This window comes from Cherax quadricarinatus, chromosome 43 (assembly GCF_038502225.1).
Source record: "Cherax quadricarinatus isolate ZL_2023a chromosome 43, ASM3850222v1, whole genome shotgun sequence".
Taxonomy (NCBI): Eukaryota; Metazoa; Arthropoda; class Malacostraca; order Decapoda; family Parastacidae; genus Cherax; species Cherax quadricarinatus.
Window position 1 is genome coordinate 28,011,312 of NC_091334.1, and position 27,362 is coordinate 28,038,673.

Below are 27,362 nucleotides of genomic sequence, written 5' to 3' on the forward strand. Positions count from 1 at the left end.
GAATAATGTATTAAAGCATCTCATAAGTCAAAATTGACCTAATTTGCAGGAAATGCTCAGCATAATAAGGGGCTTTGTTTATTGTATTATGTCATTGTACATGTACTTGTAGAAATAAAGATATTATTATTATTCTTATTATGAGTGGGTGTGAGTTCGACCTGACTAACTTGGGTCAGTAGGTCTTCAGCTGTGCTCCGGTGGCCCGGTGGCCTGGTGGCTAAAGCTCCCGCTTCACACACGGAGGGCCCGGGTTCGATTCCCGGCGGGTGGAAACATTCCGACACGTTTCCTTACACCTGTTGTCCTGTTCACCTAGCAGCAAATAGGTACCTGGGTGTTAGTCGACTGGTGTGGGTCGCATCCTGGGGGACAAGATTAAGGACCCCAATGGAAATAAGTTAGACAGTCCTCGATGACGCACTGACTTTCTTGGGTTATCCTGGGTGGCTAACCCTCCGGGGTTAAAAATCCGAACGAAATCTTATCTTATCCTTATGTTCTTAAAATAATTCATAACACACTGGACAATAATAATAATAATAATAAATATTAATAATAATAATAATAATAATAATAATAATAATAAATTAATTTTCTGGTTATTACTGGCAATAATTCTTGTAACGTTCGCGAAGGACGGAATTCGTTAGACATAATTAAAATAGTAATAACTTTACCTAATTTCCCAAAATAAAAGCATATAGTTTTATATGCTATTTTGGGCAAATATATTTTTTTAATAAAATTAGTAATAAAGTTTGTATTGATAATTTCGTTGAGTTATTAATGTTTGTTGTTGTTGTTGATGGGGGCTGAGTCGACGCCATATTGATCCTCGGAGTTCATTTATCACGTTTTGTCTGTATTTTGGGTGGCATGAGCCTATGAGATGAGTGATGAGGAGCGAGACATTGACATCGAGAGTGACGTGAGTAATTTATAGGCATGGTAGGCCTGGTTTTTCTCCTTTTTATTGAGGGAAATGTTGACCCCCCTCTGGTTTCTCCCTTCCAGGACGTGTACCATAGGCCTTTATTTGCATAATTTATTATTATTTTAGGCCATATATCCTAGATACGATGTGATTTAGGCCCTCATAGGCCTAGGTTTTTAGTTTAGTTTGCCATAATATGAAAATTACGTGTCAGTAGATCTTATTATAAAATTGCATAGGCCTGTTTTCACAACCTACCCACTGGTTTACACCATTTATAGGCCTATTTTGAGGGGTTTTAACTAAAGAAGTTTCGTCTGTTAGAAGTGTGTACTATATATTTTTTGTGTATCACCAAGCATAGGCCTATTTTTAACAAAATTGGCCTATTAGTATGTATTAATTGCTTTATTAATTATAATAATTATTATATTTGTAATATATTTCCAGCCCTGGGAAATTGTTTAGAGCCTAATAGGCCTATGTTTACTTTTTAGCCCAAAAAATTTCTTAGCATTGTGCATTAATTTATTACTCTCTTAATTACTTTATTAATTATATTAGTATTTTGTCAAATATATTTTGCTCAGCAGGTGATTTAGGCTCTCATAGGCTAATATTTTTTAATATAGAAACTTCATGTATATTAATTTCTTTAATAATTATATAATTTTATTAGTTATATTATTTTTATATATCTGCTTAGCAAGTGTTTTAGACCCTGGTAGGCCTAAACGAATTTTAAATATTTGTAACCAAATATTTAAAATTTGTGTAATATTTTTCTTACAGGTAGCAGCTTATAGGCCTCATTTAACTAGGTTGTATATTTTCAGTTATGTATTTCAGCCTAAGCAGTAATTTAGGCTTGCAGACCTATTGTCTTGATTTTATTTAAAAAATAAGATGAATTTATTCTATTGTATATTTTCAGCTATTTTTTCCAGCCTAGGCAACAATTTATGCTCTCATAGGCCTATTGTTTTGGTTTTACTTAAGAAAAACAAGAAATTTCTATTATATATGTCACTAATATATTTCACAAATTGTTCAGGTTTTTTAACATTATATGTAAAGTAAGACCAGCCTAGCCAACAATTTAGACTTATAAGCCTATTTGTTTTTCTTTGAACAAAGATAAAAATTTCGCCTGTTATCATGTTTGTTATATTATATGCCTATTTCTTAGGCTTTGTTTAAACAAGATTAGAAATTTCATCAGTTATCTTGTCACTAAGATGTTTCATACACAAATTTAGGTTGACTTACAGAATCATAATGACACGATTGCAAACATATCAGAGTACTGGTGGGGATTGAACTCATGGCAAGTGAGTTGTAAAACTCCAGACTTGTGTGTAAGCCACTGGGCCAGCTGGCTGCAGTAAGATTCTTCCAACTAGGTATATTTATACACCATGGAGAGGTTAGCATGGGCCCTGCTGTGATTACAAATGCAAGTTTTTACAGATGAATCTCCCGCCAGTGTGGTTGTGATGTACTCTAGCTCAAGTCCCCTCAAAGCTGTTATGATGATGGCTTTGAAGGGACTTCAACTAGAGTTTGTCACAACCACTGGTGGGTGATTCACCTGTAAAAACTTACATTGTGGCCCGGTGGCTAAAGCTCCCGCTTCACACACGGAGGGCCCGGGTTCAATTCCCGGCAGGTGGAAACATTTTGACACGTTTCCTTACACCTGTTGTCCTGTTCACCTAGCAGCAAATAGGTACCTGGGTGTTAGTCGACTGGTATGGGTCGCATCCTGGGGGACAAGATTAAGGACCCCAATGGAAATAAATTAGACAGTCCTCGATGACGCACTGACTTTCTTGGGTTGTCCTGGGTGGCTAACCCTCCGGGGTTAAAAATCCGAACGAAATCTTATCTTATTTGTGGTCGCAGTGGGACCTGTGTTAACCTTCCTACTGTGTATAAATGTACCTAGTTGGATGAATCTTTGTAGCCAGCTGGTCCAGTGGCTTACACACTGGTCTGAAGTTTTACAACTCACTTGCCACAAGTTTAATCCCCACCCAATATTGTGGTTTCTAATTTAGGTTATTATAATAAGGCCTAGTTTTGTGGCTTTGTTTAAACAAATTTTGGCAGTTATCTTTTTTGTCACTAATATATTTCTTAGAGTAACTTAGGCTCTTATTGGCCTATTTTTTTTGGCTTTGTTTAAACAGATTTTTTCTGTTCTCTTATTTGTCATTAGTTTAATTTAGGCTCTTTCAGGCCTGATTTTTGGCTTTAAACATAGAAATTTTGTCAGATACAGTGGACCCCCGGTTAACGATATTTTTTCACTCCAGAAGTATGTTCAGGTGCCAGTACTGACCGAATTTGTTCCCATAAGGAATATTGTGAAGTAGATTAGTCCATTTCAGACCCCCAAACATACACGTACAAACGCACTTACATAAATACACTTACATAATTGGTCGCATTCGGAGGTGATCGTTATGCGGGGGTCCACTGTATCTTGTTTGTCATTAATACGGTTTACGATATTATTTCATTCCAGAAGTATGTTCAGGTGCCAGTACTGACCGAATTTGTTCCCATAAGGAATATTGTGAATTAGATTAGTCCATTTCAGACCCCCAAACATACACATACAAACGCACTTACATAAATACACTTACATAATTGGTCGCATTGGGAGCTGATCGTAAACCGGGGGTCCACTGTATACAGTGGACCCCCGCTTAACGATCACCTCCCAATGCGACCAATTATGTAAGTGTATTTATGTAAGTGCGTTTGTACGTGTATGTTTGGGGGTCTGAAATGGACTAATCTACTTCAAAATATTCCTTATGGGAACAAATTTGGTCAGTGCTGGCACCTGAACATACTTCTGGAATGAAAAAATATCGTTAACCGGGGGGTCCACTGTATTTCTTTCAGTGTGTAGGCCTTGTTTTATAAGAACATAAGAAAGAAGGAACACTGCAGCAGGCTTAGTGGCCCATGCGAAGCAGGTCCAAGTCTCCTACCGGCTTAAGCCAATGCCCCAACCTAGTCAGGTCAGGTCGCATTCACTTAAGGAAGGAACACGGCAACTGACCTAGTAGCACAAGCTAATCAGGTCCAACTCACACCCACCCACACCCATTCATGCATTTATCTAACCTATTTTTAAAACTACACAATGTTTTAGCCTCAATAACTGTATTTGGGAGTTTGTTCCACTCATCCACAACTCTATTACCAAACCAGTGCTTTCCTATATCCTTCCTGAATCTGAATTTTTCCAACTTAAAACTTTTGCTACGAATCCTGTCTAGTCTAGATATTTGCAGCACATTATTTACATCCCCTTTATTTATTCCTGTCTTCCATTTATACACCTCAATCATATCCCCCCTGATTCTACGCTTTTCTAGAGTGCAGATTCAGGGTCTCAGTCTATCTTCATAGGGAAGATTTCTAATACATGGGATCAACTTTATCATCCTCCTTTGTATGTTTTCCAGAGCATTTATATCCATTCTGTAATACTGTTATGTTTTTCCTGCCTGGCCCATAATTTAGGTCCTCATAGGCATATTTTGGGGGGTTTGAACAAGAATAAAAAATTTCTCTAATTTTTTATTAATGTTTCTTACAGGTGGGAGCTTGTATATATTTACATTATATATATCTTGCCTGGGTAGTGATTTAGGCTTTCACAGGCCTATTTTTTGGTTTTGTTTAGGCAAGTTAGAAATTTTATGTTGGCCTTATTTAATATATTCATATCTGTATTTTATATATCCTGCCTGGGCAGTGATATAGACCCTCATAGGCCTGTTTTTAGGCTTTATTTTGATGAAAGCTAGAAATATATTGCATAAATATATTTTACAATACCAATATACGTAGTTATATTCTGAGGTTTTTTTCCTGGTCAGTTATATAGGCATCTCATAGGCCTAGTTTCTCAGTTTTTAGCTAAATGTATGAATTAGTGTAGGTGAAGCTCTTAATCCAAGCAACTGGAGTTATCCTCCACTTCCTTGGATCAAACATGACTGCCTCTCATTCTCCAGGGACTATATGACCATGAATGAAATAATAATAGTAATAATAATAATAATAATAATAATAATAATAATAATAATAATAATAATAATAATAATAATATGCAGTGGTACCCCAAGTTTCTTACAGCTCCCAACTCGAACAATTATGTAAGTGTATTATTGTAAGTGCTTTTGTAAGTGTATTTTTGGGGGTCTGAAATGGACTAATCTAATTTACATTATTCCTTATGGGAACAAATTTTTTTGGTAACGGCACTTGAACAGCCTTCTAGAATGAATTATGGCCAAAACTCGGGGTACCATTGTACAATGTATTCATAATTCGTGATGGTAACAATAATAATCATACCACTTCCAGGTCCTATAGGACCCCTATGGGTTTAGCTTTTCATCCAGTTAAACTCAAATGGTATACAGTAGACTTGTTATATTACATGGATTTATTTGCCACATTTTGGTTATTACACTACAGTGGACCCCCGCATAACGATGGCATCACATAGCGATTATTTCGCATACCGCTTACTTTAATTGCAAAAATTTTGCCTCACATACCGCTTAAAAACCCGCTTACCGATTTTCTTCCGAGACGCGCTCACATGTTCCGCCAGTGGCATTGTTTACCAGCCAGCCTCCGCGGTAACATCCAAGCATACAATCGGAATATTTCGTATTATTACAGTGTTTTCGGTGCTGTTTCTGGAAAATAAGTGACCATGGGCCCCAAGAAAGCTTCTAGTGCCAACCCTGTGGTAAAAAGGGTGAGAATTAGTATGGAAATTAAGAAAGATTTTGAAGGGTTTGGGGCTAACCCTGAGAAGCCTATGCCAGTTGTGGAATCCATTGTGCCTACTTCAAAAATTAAGGAAATGTGTGCACAGTGGGTTGAACTGCAAACCTTTATGGATGAAAATCACCCTGACACAGCTGTTGCAAGCCGTGCTGGTGACTATTTCAATGACAATGTTGTGGCCCATTTTAGACAAATCGTAAAGGAACGGGAGGTACAGAGCTCTATGGACAGATTTGTTGTGCGACAGAGGTCCAGTGACTCTCAAGCTGGTCCTAGTGGCATTAAAAGAAGAAGGGAAGTAACCCCGGAAAAGGACTTGCTACCTCAAGTCCTAATGGAAGGGGATTCCCCTTCTAAACAGTAAGAAGATAATGCTCTCCCCTCCTCCCATCCCATCAATCATCACCAGATCTTCAATAAAAGTAAGTGTCATGTAAGTGTGCATGCCTTTTTCAGTTTGTGTGTATTAAAATTAACATTTCATGTGGTAAAAAATTTTTTTTTTCATACTTTTGGGTGTCTTGCACGGATTAATTTTATTTCCATTATTTCTTATGGGGAAAATTCATTCACATAACGATTATTTCGCATAACAATTACCCCTCTTGCACGGATTAAAATCGTTAACCGGGGGTCCACTGTATTAAAAAATTGCGGCATAATTTTATACAAATTTTCCCCGCCTGCAAACTGAACACGGTTCTGTTTGCAGGCGGGGAAAAATTTTCCCAGCTCAAACTGCCGCCTGGCTGTGGGTGAGACCATTGTGTCAGTGGGGGAGACCTACTGCCATTCCCTGCCACCTTTGACACTCCTGCCCCCTCCCCATATCCCAGCCTTCGTGAATGTGTGTCTAGTGCCATTCTCTCCTAGGAGATAGCTGTGTTTGTGAATTGTGTTTTGATCTTTTAATTGGCATATCTTGTATCTGCCAAACAATCATGGCACCCAGTAGGCATACCAGTGTTACTGAAAGTGGCAAGAAAAGGTTTAGGCATTTAAGCCATGAGTTATGAAGAAAATAGAGATACAGTGAACCCTCGAGTTACGAACTTTTTTCGTTCCAGATGGCTGGTCAAGTGCTGCTACTGAACGAATTTCCTCTCATCAGGAATAATATAAAATAGATTAATCTGTATCAGACCCCCAAAAATATACTTACAAAAGCACTTACAAAAATACACTTACATAATTTGTCATGATGGGAGTGGTTCTTAACTCGAGGATCCACTGTGTTAGACGAGAGAGCCTGTGGCCTTAATAAAGCAACAGTTGGTACAATTAACCCTTTGACTGTCGCAACCCCCAATCCTGAGGTGTCTCCTGGTGTCGCAAAATTTAAATAGAATGAGGTAAATATACAAGCTTGTGTAATGAATAACCCAAGATGTCTTCTCGCTAACTGACTTACTGACTGACCTGACTGACTTACTGACTTTATTGATTGGCTTACTTGACTGGCTCACTTGACTGACTGGCTTACTGACTTGGCTTACTGACTTGACTTACTGACTGACTTACTGAATGACTGACATTCTGAATGACTGACATACCGAATGGCTGACTTACTGAATGACTTGACTTTACTGACTTACTGACATAAAGTTAGACTTTTTCACTGAAGAGGACCCTGACAAATTTAGAAGCAGTGCTCTGAAGTGGTGTCTGGAGCAGCTGATGCCTTACCATCAGATGTATAATGTACTGCAGGGTAAAATAGTCCAGAAATCCATTACAAAATTTATGCACACTCCAGTACAACCATTGACTTCAGTACCAGAACCTCTACCATCCACCTCAGCCCAGTAGGGCCAAAGCATAATTCTCCACTCTCTTCACAATCACTGACAAACACCAGCACCCACAATTTTAGGTAAGAAATACTGTTATTTCTCTTGCATTTGTAGTCCTAAGCAGTAAAAATAACATAATACATCAATACAATGAACAACAATTATGTATTCACTTATATTTTTCTAAGATCTGGAGGTCTAAAAAAAAGTTTGGCTCTTTTGGGGCTCCCAGGAATGTAACCCTATTTTTCCCATAATTTCTTCAGTTTATCTAACACGGATTTACCTAACACAGTTTTCAGGAAGTTACTACTATGTAACATAACAGTCTACTGTACATATCTAATGAGGAAATCTGATGGTTATGCCTGGCTTTTCCTGCTGATTGAATGCCTTCGCTGTTGGAACCCATAGTGAAAACTACGGTAGAGAATCTTTTTCTGAAGGTAATGACACCAAAAAGAAGAAACTTGATGGAAAATTTACAGAATTACGCAAGCACAAATTAAGTGGTCTGCGTACAATTTATGAATCAATGAGTTTATCACTTTGAGTCCTATTTTTGCTCCATTTGACAAAATTCTTAGCTATTTTGCTAGTACGCCTTATGTTTTATCAGTTGAGCACAAGAAATTCTTAATTCACCTATTACAACTACTATACTATAATGTGCACAGAAGTCAGTAATTTAGTCAATTTTACACAAATTGAAAAACTACCAATTTAAAAATAAATGCAAAATAAGCACTGTAGACATTCCAGCCAGTAATGTAACATTTCCTCCATTCATTAATCATGTCTGCAGGACTCCTATATAACTGTTGTCTTACATTCTGAATTCATCACACAAAAAATTTGAAGAGTTGTCCTTTTTCTCAGATAAAATATAACCAGGAATGATTGGTCATGGTTTGTGGCATCCAAATAATGGAATGAAGCAGACCAGGGGTGTAGGGGAGGCCCTTACCTGTCCTCAGGAAAGTCATCAGAAATTTAACATTTCTGCTGCTTTGAGCCCAATTTTAACCCGTAAACGGTCCAAGCAGATCTACGTTCACATGTGTAGCGCTACAAAAGTAGATCTATGTTTGTTTTTATATATTTTCAAATATAACAAAAAAAAGTAGATCAAAGTTTTTTTTTTGCACATTTTCAAATGTAAAAAAAAACAAAAAGATCTACTTTTTTTACATTCAAATGTTGAAAAAATGTATATATATGTTTGGACCGTTTACGGGTTAAGATACTTCCGGCCCTTAACCCTTTGACTGTTTCAGGCCCCTTTCTGAAACTGTCATTCTATGTCGCTAAATTTTTGAAAAAAAAAAATTATTTTTTCTTATGAAATGACAGAGAATGTTTTCCCAATGATAATGACACCAAAAGTTCGAAATTTGGTCGAAAACTCGTGGAATCACGCTCCCGCGAAGTTAGCGGTCTCGGCGACATATGCGTATCGGCGATTTCGCCGACTTTGAGCCCTATTTTCAGCCAATTCCGTTGTTCCAGTTGACCAAACTCATAGCTATTGCTTTAGAACTCCATTTTATCTATCCGCTGAGTACAAGAAACCTCCCATTTACCAATTTGGACTACCCAATATTGTGGTCAGAAATTGGCAATTTGGCCAATTTCACGCAAACTAAAAAAGATGCCAATTTCAAAATAGGGTCCAGAATAAACAAGGTAGACATTCTTGGCACTAAAATAACATATCCTCTGTTCATTAGTCACATCTCTAGGCCCCTCTTTTATTATTATTGCTTTCTATTTTGATTTTTTATTCATACAAAAAAATACAAAATTTACTGTTATGCAGACTACTGCATTATTGTAAAAATGGTATAAAAAATGTCAGTGCACTAGTGAAAGAATATTACACTCCCCAGCTAACGTGTATTGGACGTGTGGTGTGATTTGTTTACTGGAGTTTACCTGGAGAGAGTTCCGGGGGTCAACGCCCCCGCGGCCCAGTCTGTGACCAGGCCTCCTGGTCGATCAGAGCCTGATCAACCAGGCTGTTGCTGCTGGCTGCACGCAAACCAATGTACGAGCCACAGCCCGGCTGGTCAGGAACCGACTTTAGGTGCTTGTCCAGTGCCAGCTTGAAGACTGCCAGGGGTCTGTTGGTAATCCCCCTCATGTATGCTGGGAGGCAGTTTAACAGTCTCGGGCCCCTGACACTTATTGTATGGTCTCTTAACGTCCTAGTGACACCCCTGCTTTTCATTGGGGGGATGTTGCATCGTCTGCCAAGTCTTTTGCTTTCATAGTGAGTGATTTTCGTGTGCAAGTTCGGTACTAGTCCCTCTAGGATTTTCCAGATGTATATAATCATGTATCTCTCCCGCCTGCATTCCAGGGAATACAGTTTTAGGAACCTCAAGCGCTCCCAGTAATTGAGGTGTTTTATCTCCGTTATGTGCGCCGTGAAGGTTCTCTGTACATTTTCTAGGTCAGCAATTTCACCTGCCTTGAAATGTGCTGTTAGTGTGCAGCAATATTCCAGCCTAGATAGAACAAGTGACCTGAAGAGTGTCATCATGGGCTTGGCCTCCCTAGTTTTGAAGGTTCTCATTATCCATCCTGTCATTTTTCTAGCAGATGCGGTTGATACAATGTTATGGTCCTTGAAGGTGAGATCCTCCGACATGATCACTCCCAGGTCTTTGACGTTGGTGTTTCGCTCTATTTTGTGGCCAGAATTTGTTTTGTACTCTGATCAAGATTTAATTTCCTCGTGTTTACCATATCTGAGTAATTGAAATTTCTCATCGTTGAACTTCATATTATTTTCTGCAGCCCACTGAAAGATTCGGTTGATGTCCGCCTGGAGCCTTGCAGTGTCTGCAATGGAAGACACTGTCATGCAGATTCGGGTGTCATCTGCAAAGGAAGACACGGTGCTGTGGCTGACATCCTTGTCTATGTCGGATATGAGGATGAGGAACAAGATGGGAGCGAGTACTGTGCCTTGTGGAACAGAGCTTTTCACCGTAGCTGCCTCGGACTTTACTCTGTGAATGCTCCCTCGTGACTAGTCTCATTATGTCGGTCTGGGGCTCCACGTGTACATATCTGAACCTCAATTATGTTGTGATCTGAGTATATTGTTTTTGATATGGTGACATTTCTTATCAGATCATCATTGTTAGTGAAGATGAGGTCTAGTGTATTCTCCAGTCTAGTAGGCTCTATTATTTGCTGGTTTAAATTGAATTTTGTGCAGAGATTTAAAAGCTCGTGTGAGTGTGAGTTTTCATCAGAGCTGCCTCCTGGTGTTATTACTGCAACAATATTATTTGCTATATTCCTTCATTTTAGGTGCCTTAAGTTGAAATCCCCCAGGAGCAAGTTGTTGGGTGCAGGAGCTGGAAGATTTTCCGGACAGTGGTCAATTTTTAACAGCTGTTCGTGGAATTGCTGGGATGTTGCATCCGGAGGCTTGTAGACTACCACAATGGCTAGGTTTTGGTTCTCGACCTTTACTGCTAAAACTTCCACTACATCACTAGAGGCATTTAGCAGTTCTGTGCAAACAAGTGACTCTGCAATGTACAGGCCAACCCCCCCCTTTTGCCTGTTCACTCTGTCACATCTGTATAGGTTGTAACCTGGGATCCATATTTTGTTGTCCAAGTGATCCTTTATGTGGGTCTCAGTGAAAGCCGCGAACATTGCCTTTGCCTCTGCAAGCAGTCCACAGATGAAAGGTATTTTGTTGTTTGTTGCTGGCTTTAGACCCTGTATGTTTGCAAAGAAGAATGTTATCGGACTGGTGGTATTGTTGGTACTGGGGGGGGGATTTTTTTTCCAGCATTAGTATCTGTATCTGTTGGTTTGGAGTAAAGGCCATCGACTGTGGTTCCACTCCAGGAATGACTGGATTTGGTGTACGATTTCTGCCATTTCCTGCCAGTTTTTTTTCCTTCCTGGCACTAAAAAACCTCTCCCTCTTGAGTGGCTGTGGCTACCCAGGTTTTCCCATGGCCTGGATGTTTTGTATCTTTTTGTACCCTTTAGATGGTGTGCCTGGCAATTTAAGTTATAGCACAGTCTTTCCTGTACTGAAGAGGTACACATTTCAGGGTGAAAAAGCTTACAGGAAGGGAGTTTGCATTTTCCTGTTGTCATATGGGCATGGCATTTTCTAGGGTGGTCATAGTTGCACATCCCGTCCGTTTTTCCAGATTTCCCATGTCTGCAGATACCAAGTGCATAGTATGTGCACAGGCTTGGTTTCTGTTTGCCTTGGGTTTCTGTGACTGTATTCCCTGTTGGTGCATGTTTCCCTGTCTTATTCCTATCCTCCCTAGCACCAACAATGGAGCTCCCACCAGTTGTTTTTGGTAATATATCCTCACTATTGCTAGTGAAGTCCTCTTGTTTGCTATTTCCTGTGGTATTTCTAGTTTGCAATATTGGTTTTATCTTATCTTTGACTACACTTGTTTCCCCACTACGGCTCCTGTCCCCTATGAGGTCATTTATATGTATTCCTTCCTGCGTATAATTCCCGACTACCTGGACAAAATCTCCAGCTTCACCATTACTGTCTCCCAGGACAGCACCTCCAGCTTCACCATTACTGTCTCCCAGGACAGCACCTCCAGCTTCACCATTACTGTCTCCCAGGACAGCACCTCCAGCTTCACCATTACTGTCTCCCAGGACAGCACCTCCAGCTTCACCATTACTGTCTCCCAGGATAGCACCTCCAGCTTCACCATTACTATCTTCCAGGAGAGCACTATCAGCCCCACATTTACTGACTACCAGGACATCACCTCCAGCCTTACAGTTTCTGACTACATGGCCAGTATCAAGGGCAGTACCATTCAGCCTGAACATTGGTAAAAATCGAACATTTCCGCTACTTTGAGCTCAGTTTCAAGGTCGTTTTCATCGTCAAAGTAATGAAAATCATCTCTATTTCTGTAATATGTTTTCCATTTTATCACCTAAGACCATGAAAACGCAAATACATCGATAAATACTATAGGAAAGTACACCTCAAAGTCGGCGTTTTAATCCAAAAAAACGATCAGTTTTTTTTGCTCATTACGCACTGTGCTGCAGGATTTTTTTTATGTGGTGCACACTGACCACACAGACCCATTCTCTCACATGTGGGCCTACCAGCTTTCTTCCGCTTGATTTGAAGCCGCTTGAATTATTGAGTATATATACATCTGAAACACTGGCTCGTAAGACGTATACATATGACCAAAACAATCAAAGGGTTAAACCAACCCAAATCATCTCTATTTTGGTAGTATGTCTTCAGTTCTATCAGCAGCGCTGTATAGCCCTTGTGGCTTAGCGCTTCTTTTTGATTATAATAATAATAAATTCAGTTCTATCAAATGATACCAAGAAATAGCTAATAAAGGCATAAAAGTCATCCTAGAAAACACCTCACACTTGCTATTTTATACAAAACAGATGATCAGTTTGGCTTTTCCCATCATGCACCCTGTGGGGCAAGATTTTCTTTGTACTCTGCACACTCACCACAAACCCATTCTCTCATATCTAGGCCAAAATTTACTGCTCACAGCTTATCTGAGTGAGTGAGCTCATGATGTAGAACTATGTTCACTGTTTTATAGCAAGATAGAGCCTTTTCCCTGATCATAATGGCTATGAATAATAATAATAATAATTTATTATTATTATAATTATTATTTTTAATACCAGTATTATTTTTGTAAAATAATATTATTATTATTAATATTTTTACTACTGCTGCTTGTACAGGTCTTAGTTTCACGACCCCATGTAATAAGCAAAAATCATTGGTTGGTGGGAAAGAGCATCTTTTTCATTATTGAATGCATCAAATCTGCCTGATAACGTGTTTACACTATCATATATCAAGTGCTTAATACAGCTAGGCATTAAAAAACAGAAAAAGAAGTAAAATAAATACACATTACATACAGTACTTAAAATACGGTGCTGGTCGCCCTTCCCTTATGCAAATGTTGTACAAAAATGGAGCAAAAGCAGTAAGAGCACTGAACACAATGAACAATGGTTCAGTTGAAATCCAATGAAAACTTGGAACAACAAAAAGAGGCGCTGTATATGTGGGGCCCTCCTGTACTACTACTACTACTACACAATATTCTTCGTATCCCAGGCTATACATTATCCTTATGGGTATTGTACTCGCCCGCAGCCTAACTGTTTCTTGATTTTTGCCACAGGACGATGAGTCGCTGGGTGGTGGCGCCCGGGGCGAGTTTCAATTTGCCTCACAGGCGGAGAAACGTGCCCACCACAATGCCCTGGAGAGGAAACGTCGCGACCACATTAAGGATTCCTTCTGTTCCCTGAGGGACTCTGTTCCATCACTCCACGGAGAAAAGGTGAGACCTTAGCTTCAAGCTGCAGGTGTGCACTGGTCCAGTACCTGGTGTTACTGGCTCCCAGTACATGCTACACTGTCTAGTACCCAGTATACACTTCTAACAGTGTTTCTAGTACCCAGTACATACTATACAGTCTCTAGTACCCAGTCCAGTCTGTACTCTGTACACTGTTTCCAGTACCCTGTACACGGTCTCCTCACTCACCTGGGAGGCAGCTTACAAGCAAGAACTCCCTCCTCCCTCTCCTGCCAGGTTGGGGCCTAGTCCTAGGGTAGCCTAGACACACTGCCTGTACACAACCCAAATAATCCTAAGGCTCACCTGTGAAGAGTATTATTCACCGCACCTGAGTCAAACTCGTAAATGGTGGCAAACACTAACCTCGTACACCTCATTCGCTACCCATACATATCCTGTTTGGGTAGGAGTGAGTTGTCACCAGACCCGTGGATTGCTGTTGTTATACCCGTAGAGAATCCATTTGTCCCACTAGCAGAAGAAAAAGATTTAACAGCAACTGCCTTTCCAGGTGAAGTGACAGGTCTTATACAGGTATTGATCAAGACTAGACAGCTCATAGCCTGTAAGTGTTAATACAACCTCTCCTCGCTTAATGACAGAGTTCCACTCCTAAGACCACATTGGTAAACAAATTTGTTGCTAAGTGAGGAGCATACTACAGTGGACCCTCAGCTAACGATATTAATCCGTTTCTGAAAGCTCATCGTTAGCTGAATTAATTTTCCCCATAAGAAATAATGGAAATCAAATTAATCCGTGCAAGACACCCCAAAGTATGAAAAAAAAATTTTTTTTACCACATGAAATATTAATTTTAATATACACAAACTGACACTTACCTTTATTGAAGATCTGGTGATGATTGATGAGATGGGAGGAGAGGAGAGTGTGGAAGTTGTTTAGAAGGGGAATCCCCTTCCATTAGGACTTGGGGTATCAAGTCCTTTTCTGGGGTTACTTCTCTTCTTTTAACCCTTTCAGGGTCCAAGGCCAAAATCTGAAGTCACGCACCAGTGTCCAAGAATTTTCCAAAAAAAAATTTTTTTATTTTTTCTTATGAAATCGTAGAGAATCTTTTTGTGAAGGTAATAAAAAAAAGTACGAAATTTGGTGGAAAATTGACGAAATTATGCTCTCGCGAATTTTGATGTGTCAGCGATATTTACGAGTCGGCGATTTTGCCGACTTTGACTCCCATTTTAGGCCAATTACATTATTCCAATCAACCAAATTCTTAGCTATTTCACTAGTATTACTTCTATTCTATCGATTGAGCACAAGAAATCGCCAAATCAACTGTTTCAACTACAAAATAAAGTGATCGGAAATTGTTAATTTGGCCAATTAACACAAAGTTCAAAATATTCCAATTTCAAAATAGGCTCCAGAATAAACAATGTAGGTATTCCTGGAACTAAACTAACATTTCCTCTGTTCATTAGTTACATTTTGATGCTTTACAAATAAATTCCATTTTGATTTTTTATTCACATAATGAATTTTTATTCACACCAAAAAATAGAAGATTTACTGTTATGCAATACTGTAATAATTGTATAAATATCATCACCATATTTGTGAATGTATATTAGACCCACCAGCTGACGTGTATTAGATGTGTGAGGTCGTTTGTTTACTCTTGAATATCGGCAAAAATTTAACATTTCCGCTACTTTGAGCTCAGTTTCAAGCCATTTCCAGTGCTAAAACCAATCAAAATCATCTCTATTTCTGTAATATGTCTTCCATTCTATCAAATGAGACCAAGAAATCGCAAATACAACTATAAAAAACATACGAAAAAACACTGCAAAGTCGCTGTTTTAATCGAAAAATCATGATTTCAGTTTTTTTCTCTCATTATACACAGTGTGCTGCAGGATCTGTTTTATGTGGTGCACACATACCACATAGATGTATTCTCTCATATCTAGGCCCAAATGTACCACTCACAGTTTATCAGAGTGAGCTGAGCTCATGGTGTAGATCTACGGTTTGGACACTCACCGTAAAGCCGTAGATCTACAGGACGGACCCTGAAAGGGTTAATGCCACTAGGACCAGCTTGAGAGTCACTGGACCTATGTCACACAACAAATCTGTCTATAGAGGTCTGTACCTCCCGTTCCTTTAAGATTTGCCTAAAATAGGCCACAACATTGTCATTGTAATAGTCACCAGCACGGCTTACAATAGCTGTGTTAGGGTGATTTTCATCCATAAAGGTTTGCAGTTCAACCCACTTTGCACACATTTCCTTAATTTTTGAAGTAGGCACAATGGATTCCACAACTGGCATAGGTGTCTCAGGGTTAGCCCCAAACTATTCAAAATCTTTCTTAATTTCCATACTAATTCTCACCCTTTTTATCACAGGGATGGCACTAGAAGCTTTCTTGGGGCCCATGGTGACTTATTTTGCGGGTACAATCACTAAAAACGCTGTGATAATATGAAATGTTCCGATTGTATGCGTGGATGCAACTGCACTGGCTGGCTTGTAAACACTGGCCACACGTGGACGCGTCTCGAACGAATCATGTTGGGTGAGTTTTTTAATTAGCCGAGGCAAAATTTTTGCATTAAAATGTATCGTTAGCTGAGGGTCCACTGTATAATGAAAGTGGGTTTGTGTCAACCATTTTTTATATTGTTTTAATGTCACCTTTGCATGATTTGTAACATTTTTGATATATTTTTAAATGTTTATACAGTAGTGTACTGTATATTTTAATAAACAGAATAGAGGAAATCAGCTCTGATATACATTACATGTATTTAGGTATGGAAACTGGTCAGAGAGCCCGTTGTAAGTCCGAGGCGTCAGTAAACAAGTACGTCACTAAGTGAGGAGAGGCTGTACCACATAGTATAGATAGGTTAGGTTAGCTAAGGTTCGTCAGGAAACAGGACAAGTGTTTCCTGATGTGGGTCTTAGTCAGATGAAAACCCTTCGTTGGAGCTTTTGGTCATCTGACCGAGGCCTTCCACTGGCTTTTCAGTCCACCCCTTTAAAAATTGTGGTCATAGTTATAACCATTCAGATTTTTTCATGGTATAGATAACAGTTGTTTCAGTCATGACTATGTTTGGGTTTCACTCTACTTATAACCCTCATTGAATGAATGGTTCAGAAAGCCAAATTGATAAACAAGACACTTGCATAACATTTGGGTATCTTTATTCTGTAATAAGGAAACCCAGATGTTGTACAGGTGTGTCACCTATAACCCTCATTGCACTGTGTGTTATTTTGCAGTTGCTGTGTCAGTGTGTGTCACCTCACATTATTCAGATACAATGTAAATGAATTAGTAATAATAATAAATAATATCTTTATTTCTACAAGTACATATATACTGTACAAGGTATACAGACCATAGTTGACATCAGTGACATACTACTATATAGAAAGCCCCTTGTTATGCAGAGCATTTCCCACAAATTAGGTCAGTTTTGTCCCAGAATGTGACCCACACCAGTCATATAACACCCAGGTACCCATTTTAAACTGATGGGTAAACAGGGACAGCAGGTGTCTTATGGAAATGTGTCCGTAATGTTTTCCAGCCATAACGGAGGAGATTCGAACCCCGGGCCTCGCTGACTGTGTTTACACTTAACTGCTTCTGAAAATTATTTAGTGTGTGTTAACTTATTACATGTTAAGACTTCCTCTGCTTGATTATGTGTTGTTATGTGACAGTCATAGTATTGTAGTGTGTGTCATATTATGTTACTGTGTTATTGGTGACTGTGTTATACTACTGTGTCATTGTAACATGACTATGTCACTGCTAGTTTTAACTGTGGCTCAGTTAGTAATTTAAGCTGATTATTTATGTCCTCTATGAAAATTTACACTAATCAGATATATTAAGCATTTACACCTCCCCTCCCTCATTTACACTTTCCCCTCCCTCATTTACACCTCCCCCTCCCTCATTTACACATCCCCCTCCCTCATTTACACATCCCCCTCCCTCATTTACACAAGCACTGTAAACCGGCTGTGAGTGACCTTGTTCAGTAATTAGTGAAGAATTCGCAGGCCAGTCGTGCGCAGATACTGAAGAAAGCTGCTGACTATATTGAGTTTATGAGGAGAAAGAACAGTGCCCACCAGCAGGACATTGATGATCTCAAGAAACAAAACAACCTGCTGGAGACCCAGAGTGAGTGAGTTGTCTTTGTTATGTTTGTGTCAAAACAACTTACTGGAGAACCAGAGTTAGCTTTTTTGTTTTGTGTTGTCTGTGATTGTTGTATCTTGTTTTTGTTTGTTGTGTCTTGTTTGTGGCTGTTTTTTATTTTTGTGTCTGGCTGTGTTGTGTTGTTTGTAGCTGTGTTGTGTGTTTGTAGCTGTGTTGTGTGTTGTTTGTAGCTGTGTTGTGTGTTTGTGGTTGTGTTTATTGTAGCTGTGGCTGTGTTGTGTTGTTTGTAGCTGTGTTGTGTGTTTGTAGCTGTGTTGTGTGTTTGTAGCTGTGTTGTGTTAGCTGTGTTGTGTTGTTTGCAGCTCTGTTGTGTGTTAGCTGTGTTGTGTGTTTGTGGTTGTGTTTATTGTGTGTTCTTTGTGGCTGTGTTGTGTGTTTGTAGCTGTGTTGTGTGTTTGTGTTGTATTGATTATGGTTGTATTTACCTATTTGTGGTTGCAAGAGTAATCATAGCTCCTGGCCCCGTCTCTTCACTGGTCGCTACTAGGTCCTCTCTTTCCTTGCTCCATGAGCTTTATTATACCTCTTCTTAAAGCTGTGTATGGATCCTGCCTCTGCTACATCACTCTCCAGACTGTTCCACTTCCTGACAATTCTGTGACTGAAGAAATACTTCCTAACATCCCTGCGACTCGTGTGAGTTTTCGACTTCCAATTGTGACCCCTTGTTGCTGTGTCCCATCTCTGAAACATACTATCCCTATCCACCTTGTTGCTGTGTCCCATCTCTGAAACATACTATCCCTATCCACCTTGTCAGTTCCTTTCAGTATTTTATATGTCACCTTGATGAGCATTTGTCACCTTGAGGAGCATAATTTGATTAATGAATCTCAGTATGGATTCATGAGAAGTTTTTCCTGCCTGACAAATTTACTGATGTTCTTCAATAAACCATTTGAGGGAGTAGACAATGGTAAAGAATATGATATTGTTTATTTGGATTTTAGTAAATCCTTCGATAGAGTACCTCACAAGAGACTCATAAAAAAATGGATCGAGGCATGACTTACCAATAGAAAGCAGTTTCCATTAATGGGGTCAAATCTGAATGAGGGAGTGGTCACTAGTGGCATTCCACAAGGATCAGTTTTAGGCCCATTGTTGTTCATAATTTACATTAATGACCTTGATGAAGGAAAGTGACGTGAGCAAATTTACTGATACTAAAATAGGCCAAATGATTGATTCTGAGGAGGATAGCAGTGAACTCCAGGAGGATTTGGACAAATTAATGACTTAGTCTGAAAAGTGGCAGATGAAGTTCAGTGTGGACAAGTGTAAGATCCTAGTTCTTGGGAATGAAAATAACCCTCGAAGTTATAAACTAAGTAAAGTAGAGCCTGATCACACAGTGTGAAAAGGACTTGGGAGTCATGGTAAGCAGAAACCTAAAGCCAAGACAACAGTGCCTAAGTGTGTGCAATAAGGCTCATGGATTATTAGGATTTATTTCGAGAAGTATAAGTAACAGGAGTCCAAAAGTTATTTTACAGCTCTACGCATTACTACCAAAGACTCGCTTGGATTATGCCACTCAGTTTTGGTCTCCTTACTACAGGATGAATATAAACATACAGAGAAGGATGACTAAAATGATTCACTGTAAAAGGACTCTCCCATATGAAGATAGATCCTTGAATCTCCACTCTCTTGAGAAACCTAGAATGAGAGAGATCATCGAAGTGTATAATTGGATGATAGGCATAAACAAAGGTGATATTAACCCTTTGACTGTCGCGGCCGTATATATACGTCTTACGAGGTACTGTGTTTGACGTATATATACTCATAAATTCTAGCGGCTTCAAATCAAGCAGGAGAAAGCTGGTAGGCCCACATGTGAGAGAATGGGTCTGTGTGCACCATATAAAAAAAATCCTGGAGCACGCAGTGCATAAAGAGAAAAAAAAAACTCCGACCGTTTTTTTTAATTAAAATGCCGACTTTGTGGTCTATTTTCGTATAGTATTTATGGTTGTATTCTCGTTTTCTTGGTCTCATTTGATAGAATGGAAAACATGTTATAGAAATAGAGGTGATTTTGATTGATTCTACTATAAAAAGAACCTAGAAATGGAGCTCAAAGTTGGGGAAATGTTTGATTTTTGCCAATGTTCAAAAGTAAACAAATGATGCCATTGTCCAATAAATGTCCAACTAGCCATTCTAATATGCAGTCATGAATGGGTTGATGTTATTTATACAATTATTACAGTATTGCAGTAGTCTGCATAATAGTAAGTCTTCTATTTTTTGTTTGAATAAAAATTCAAAATAGAAAGCAAGAGTAATATTAGAGGGGCCTGGAGACATGACTGATGAGCAAAAAAAGTTATTTTAGAGCCAGGAATGTCTGCATTGTTCATTCTGGACCTTATTTTGAAATTGTCATATTTTTTAGTTTTCGTGAAATTGGCCAAATTGCAAATTTCTGACCACATTATTAGGTAGTTGAAATAGGTAAATGGGCAGTTTCTTGTACTCAATCGATAGAAAAAATGGAGTTCTAAAGAAATAGCTATGAGTTTGGGCGACTGGAACAATGGAATTAGCCGAAAATAGGGCTCAAAGTGGGCGAAATCGCCGATTTGTAAACAGCGCCGAGGTCGCTAACTTCGCAAGAGCATAATTCCCTCAGTTTTCCATCAAATTTCGTTTTTTTGGTGTCATTACAATCGGGAAAAGATTCTCTATCATTTCATAAGAAAAAATATTTTTTTTTTTTTTTTGAAATTTTGCGACACCAGGAGACACCTCAGGATTGGGGGTTGCGACAGTCAAAGGGTTAATTACTGAGGATATCGAATCAGGTAAGAACCAGGAATAACAGATTTAAATTAGATAAATTTAGATTTTGAAAACTAGTACTTACCTATGTCCTTTCTAACAGAGTTGTCGATGTGTGGAACAATCTTCCGAGTAGGGTAATCGAGACTAGGACCTTGGGTAGCTTTAAAAAGAGATTGGATAAATACATGAGTGGTAGGGGCTGGGTTTGATTGGTGTCATGGGTACAGGAGTAAATTCTTGGGTAGCTTTTGGAAGGGGTGGTTTTGACAAGGACCTGCTTTGTATGGGCCAGTAGGTCTTCTGCAGTGTTCCTCCATTATGTTCTTATGTCGTTGTCTTCTGTATTTCTCCTGTCTTCCAGTGTCGTCAGGTTGAGTTCCTTTAACCTCTTCTCGTAGAACAGACCTCTCAGACCCAGGACTAGTCTTGTTTGCTAACCTTTGCACTTTCTCAAATTTCTTGACATGTTTGACCAGGTGTAGATTCCATACTGGTGCTGCATACTCCAGTATGGGCCTGACATACATGGTGTACAGTTTCATGAATTAACCCCTTGACTGTCGCAACCCCCAATCCTGAGGTGTCTCCTGGTGTCGCAAAATTTAAAAAAAAAAAAAAATTCTTATGAAATGATAGAGAATCTTTTCCCGATTGTAATGACACCAAAAAAAAAATGAAATTTGATGGAAAACTGACGGAATTACGCTCTGGCGAAGTTAGCGACCTTGGCGATATTTACAAATCGGCGATTTTGCCCACTTTGAGCCCTATTTTCGGCTAATTCCATTGTTCCAGTTGACCAAACTCATAGCCATTTCTTTAGAACTCCGTTTTTTCTATCGATTGAGTACAAGAAACTGCCCATTTACCAATTTCAACTACCCAATAACGTGGTCAGAAATTTGCAATTTGGCCAATTTCACGAAAATTAAAAAAATATGACAATTTCAAAATAAGGTCCAGAATGAACAATGCAGACATTCCTGCTCTAAAATAACATTTTCTTTGTTTATCAGTCATGTCTCCAGGCCCCTCTGATATTACTCTTGCTTTCTATTTTGAATTTTTATTCAAACAAAAAATAGAAGATTTACTATTATGCAGACTACTCCAATACTGTAATAATTGTATAAATAACATCAACCCATTCATGACTGCATATTAGAATGGCTAGTTGGACATTTATTGGACAATGATGTCATTTGTTTACTTTTGAACATCGGCAAAAATCAAACATTTCCCCTAATTTGAGCTCCATTTCCAGGTTCTTTTTATAGTAAAATCAATCAAAATCATCTCTTTTTCTATGTTTTCCATTCTATCAAATGAGACCAAGAAAACGAGAATACAACCATAAATACTATACGAAAATAAACCACAAAGTCAGCATTTTAATTAAAAAAAAAAGGTCGGAGTTTTTTTTTTCTCATTATGCACTGCGTGCTCCAGGATTTTTTTATGTGGTGCACTCTGACCACACAGACCCATTCTCTCACATGTGAGCCTACCAGCTTTCTCCTTCTTGATTTGAAGCTGCTAGAATTTATGAGTATATATATATGAGTATATATATATATAGTATATATATATAGGTGGGGATATAGTTTTGGAGTGGTTGGTGCAATTATTTAATAAATGTATGGAAGAGGGTAAGGTACCTAGGGATTGGCAGAGAGCATGCATAGTTCCTTTGTATAAAGGCAAAGGGGATAAAAGAGAGTGCAAAAATTATAGGGGGATAAGTCTGTTGAGTATACCTGGCAAAGTGTATGGTAGAGTTATTATTGAAAGAATTAAGAGTAAGACGGAGAATAGGATAGCAGATGAACAAGGAGGCTTTAGGAAAGGTAGGGGGTGTGTGGACCAGGTGTTTACAGTGAAACATATAAGTGAACAGTATTTAGATAAGGCTAAAGAGGTCTTTGTGGCATTTATGGATTTGGAAAAGGCGTATGACAGGGTGGATAGGGGGGCATTGTGGCAGATGTTGCAGGTGTATGGTGTAGGAGGTAGGTTACTGAAAGCAGTGAAGAGTTTTTACGAGGATAGTGAGGCTCAAGTTAGAGTATGTAGGAAAGAGGGAAATTATTTCCCAGTAAAAGTAGGCCTTAGACAAGGATGTGTGATGTCACCGTGGTTGTTTAATATATTTATAGATGGGGTTGTAAGAGAAGTAAATGCGAGGGTCTTGGCAAGAGGCGTGGAGTTAAAAGATAAAGAATCACACATAAAGTGGGAGTTGTCACAGTTGCTCTTTGCTGATGACACTGTGCTCTTGGGGGATTCTGAAGAGAAGTTGCAGAGATTGGTGGATGAATTTGGCAGGGTGTGCAAAAGAAGAAAATTGAAAGCGAATACAGGAAAGAGTAAGGTTATGAGGATAACAAAAAGATTAGGTGATGAAAGATTGGATATCAGATTGGAGGGAGAGAGTATGGAGGAGGTGAATGTATTCAGATATTTGGGAGTGGACGTGTCAGCGGATGGGTCTATGAAAGATGAGGTGAATCATAGAATTGATGAGGGGAAAAGGGTGAGTGGTGCACTTAGGAGTCTCTGGAGACAAAGAACTTTGTCCTTGGAGGCAAAGAGGGGAATGTATGAGAGTATAGTTTTACCAACGCTCTTATATGGGTGTGAAGCATGGGTGATGAATGTTGCAGCGAGGAGAAGGCTGGAGGCAGTGGAGATGTCATGTCTGAGAGCAATGTGTGGTGTGAATATAATGCAGAGAATTCGTAGTTTGGAAGTTAGGAGGAGGTGCAGGATTACCAAAACTGTTGTCCAGAGGGCTGAGGAAGGGTTGTTGAGGTGGTTCGGACATGTGGAGAGAATGGAGCGAAACAGAATAACTTCAAGAGTGTATCAGTCTGTAGTGGAAGGAAGGCGGGGTAGGGGTCAGCCTAGGAAAGGTTGGAGGGAGGGGGTAAAGGAGGTTTTGTGTGCGAGGGGCTTGGACTTCCAGCAGGCATGCGTGAGCGTGTTTGGTAGGAGTGAATGGAGACAAATGGTTTTTAATACTTGACGTGCTGTTGGAGTGTGAGCAAAGTAACATTTATGAAGGGGTTCAGGGAAACCGGCAGGCCGGACTTGAGTCCTGGAGATGGGAAGTACAGTGCCTGCACTCTGAAGGAGGGGTGTTTATGTTGCAGTTTAAAAACTGTAGTGTAAAGCACCCTTCTGGCAAGACAGTGATGGAGTGAATGATGGTGAAAGTTTTTCTTTTTCGGGCCACCCTGCCTTGGTGGGAATCGGCCAGTGTGATAATAAATAAAAATATACGTCAAACACGGTACCTCGTAAGACGTATATACACGGCCGCGACAGTCAAAGGGTTAATCCTTGCATATGCTGCAGCAGTTACTATTTGGTTGATGTAAGTTTCTTCAGGTATGGGTACACATGAATACAGTTACGTAAATTATCATACATAGCAGCATATGTGTAGATTACCTAGGATAACCCAGAAGAGTGACTTATTTCCATTGGTGTCCTTGTGGGCCATAGGAGATGTGCTTGGTATGATGCTCACCCCAAGATCCTTTTCTTTGAGTGTGGTTTGTAGCTTTTGGCCCCTTAGCCTGTACTCTTGGTTGTTGTTTGTGGCTGTACTCACCTATTTATGGTTGCAGGGGTCGAGTCATTGCTCCTGGCCCTGACTCATCACTGATCACTACTGGGTCCTCTCCCTGCTCCATGAGCTTTATCATACTTCATCTTAAAACTATGTATGGTTCCTGCCTCCACTACATCACTTGCCAGACTATTCCACTTCCTGACAACTCTATGACTGTGATGTGTATTGATTGTGGCTATGTTGTGTGTTGATTATGGCTGTGTTGTGTGTTGATTGTGGCTGTGTTGTGTGTGTTTGTGGCTGTGTTGTGTGGTTTGTAGTTGTGTTGATTGTGGCTTTGTTGTTTGTAGCTTGTTGTTGTGTTTGTATCTGTGTTGTGTTATTTTTTGTTTGACGTGATCAGTCCCTCTATCTTTAATATTATTAACCCTTTGACTGTCGCGGCCGTATATATACGTCTTACGAGGTACCGTGTTTGACATATATTTACTCATAAATTCTAGCGGCTTCAAATCAAGCAGGAGAAAGCTGGTAGGCCTCATGTGAGAGAATGGGTCTGTGTGGTCAGTGTGCACCATATAAAAAAAAATCCTGGAGCACGCAGTGCATAATGAGAAAAAAAAAACGACCGTTTTTTTTTTAATTAAAATGCCGACTTTGCGGTCTATTTTCGTATAGTATTTATGGATGTATTCTCGTTTTCTTCGTCTTGTTTGATAGAATGGAAAACATATTATAGAAATAGAGGTGATTTTGATTGATTTTACTAGAAATGGAGCTCAAAGTTGGGGAAATGTTTGATTTTTGCCAATGTTCAAAAGTAAACAAATGATGTCATTGTCCAATAAATGTCCAACTAGCCATTCTAATATGCAGTCATGAATGGGTTGATGTTATTTATACAATTATTACAGTATTGCAGTAGTCTGCATAACAGTAAATCTTCTATTTTTTGTTTGAATAAAAATTCAAAATAGAAAGCAAGAGTAATATCAGAGGGGCCTGGAGACATGACTGATGAACAAAGAAAATGTTATTTTAGAGCCAGGAATGTCTGCATTGTTCATTCTGGACCTTATTTTGACATTGTCATATTTTTTAGTTTTCGTGAAATTGGCCAAATTGCAAATTTCTGACCACATTATTAGGCAGTTGAAATAGGTAAATGGGCAGTTTCTTGTACTCAATCGATAGAAAAAATGGAGTTCTAAAGAAATAGCTATGAGTTTGGGCGACTGGAACAATGGAATTAGCCGAAAATAGGGCTCAAAGTGGGCGAAATCGCCGATTTGTAAACAGCGCCGAGGTCGCTAACTTTACGAGAGCATAATTCCGTCAGTTTTCCATCAAATTTTGTTTTTTGGTGTCATTACAATCGGGAAAAGATTGTCTATCATTTCATAAGAAAAAATAATTTTTTTTTTTAAATTTTGCGACACCAGGAGACACCTCAGGATTGGGGGTTGCGACAGTCAAAGGGTTAACATTGTAAGATATGTCTTATAATCCAGTCTTGTAGTATTGCCACCCAGTCTTACTCCTCGTAACATTACTATGTTGTCTTACAGTTCGGTCACTGGAGAAGACCAAGTACACTGGGAACTTTGCTGCCATGACCAGCAGCAACGTCCTCCTGGGCAGCAAGGGCAGTGCCCTCATGGAGTTTGACGGATCCGGCTCCGACACCTCAGACTCGGAGACCTTGAACAGTCTCCGGCGCAAGAAGTTGAAGACCTAGCTGCAAATTTGTGAGAGACTGTGATTATGTGTCTCTTGTGTTCTGTGGGACATGACTGTTCTCCTTTGTATGTCTGTGAGTATGTCTCTTGTCTCCTGTGTGTGTGTGTGTGTCTGTGAGTATGTCTCTTGCCTCCTGTGAGAGATGACCATGTTCCTCTGTGTATGATTGTGAAGATGTCTGTCTCTTGTCTTCTGTGAGAGATAACTGTTCTCCTGTGTGTATGTCTGTTTCTTGTTTTCTGTAAGAGATAACTTGTGTGTGTCTGTGAGGATGTCTGTCTATTGTCTCCCATGAGATAACTGTTCTTCACTGGTCTCCCAGGAAGCCTGCATTCTTCAGTGGTCTCCCAGGAACCCAGTGTTCTTCACTGGTCTCCCAGGAACCGTTCTTAACGTTCAGTCTCTGCTGGTGTTGCCAAGCAATACTTTAATATATTAATGTTCTTATGTTCACCTCAAGGGGGGCTCTCCTGATCCAAGGAACTGGAGCCACCCTCCCCTTCCTAGGATCAAACCTGTTCACCTCTCACTTGTTATATATATTTTATTGGTAAAATATTACATATGTGGAAGTTATGTGTATTATTCTCACATATGAATTTTTATTTGATAGAAAAAGACATTTACCAATACTCATTCAGTGGCTGTCTGGTCAGGAGTGTGTATTCTGAAGGATGTTATAGTCGTGGAGGTGGGAAGTACAGTGCAAGCACCGAAGGATGGGTGAGGATGTTACAGTCATGAAGGTGGGAAGTACATTATTATTATAATCAAGGGGGAAGCGCTAAACCCGTAGGATTATACAGTGCCGGGGAGGGGGGGATGTGGAAGGCATTCAGGCTTAATTTGGGGAACCGGAGCACAGATCCAATTCCCTAAATCAAGAGCCCCTCACCAACATCAAGGAACCTTCCCTGAGGGGGGTGGGAAGTACAGTGCCAGCACTGAAGGATGGGTAAGGATGTTACAGTCCTGGAGGTGGGAAGTACATTGCCTGTATTCTGAAGGATGGGTGAGGATGTTACACTTCTGGAGGTGGGAAGTGCGGTGCCAGCACTCTGAAGGAGTGAGGATGTTACAAAT

At 39.5% G+C, this 27,362-nt stretch overlaps 1 protein-coding gene across 4 annotated transcripts; it reads left to right on the forward strand.

Annotated features, from left to right (window-relative positions):
- The first annotated feature begins 799 nt into the window (after nt 1–799).
- Max (MYC associated factor X) lies at nt 800–26,851 on the forward strand. 4 transcript variants are annotated; one of them, XM_053784181.2, is made up of 4 exons: nt 800–931; nt 13,770–13,931; nt 17,998–18,134; nt 26,108–26,851. In XM_053784181.2, exons 1-4 carry the CDS (start codon nt 893–895, stop codon nt 26,205–26,207), a joined length of 438 nt encoding a protein of 145 aa, XP_053640156.1. In that variant the 5' UTR covers nt 800–892; the 3' UTR covers nt 26,208–26,851. The 4 variants fall into 4 exon arrangements, with proteins under 4 accessions (XP_053640156.1, XP_053640154.1, XP_053640157.1 ...); XM_053784179.2 differs by having other exon boundaries at nt 17,998–18,130; XM_053784182.2 differs by having other exon boundaries at nt 18,007–18,134.
- The last annotated feature ends 511 nt before the right edge of the window (nt 26,852–27,362 follow it).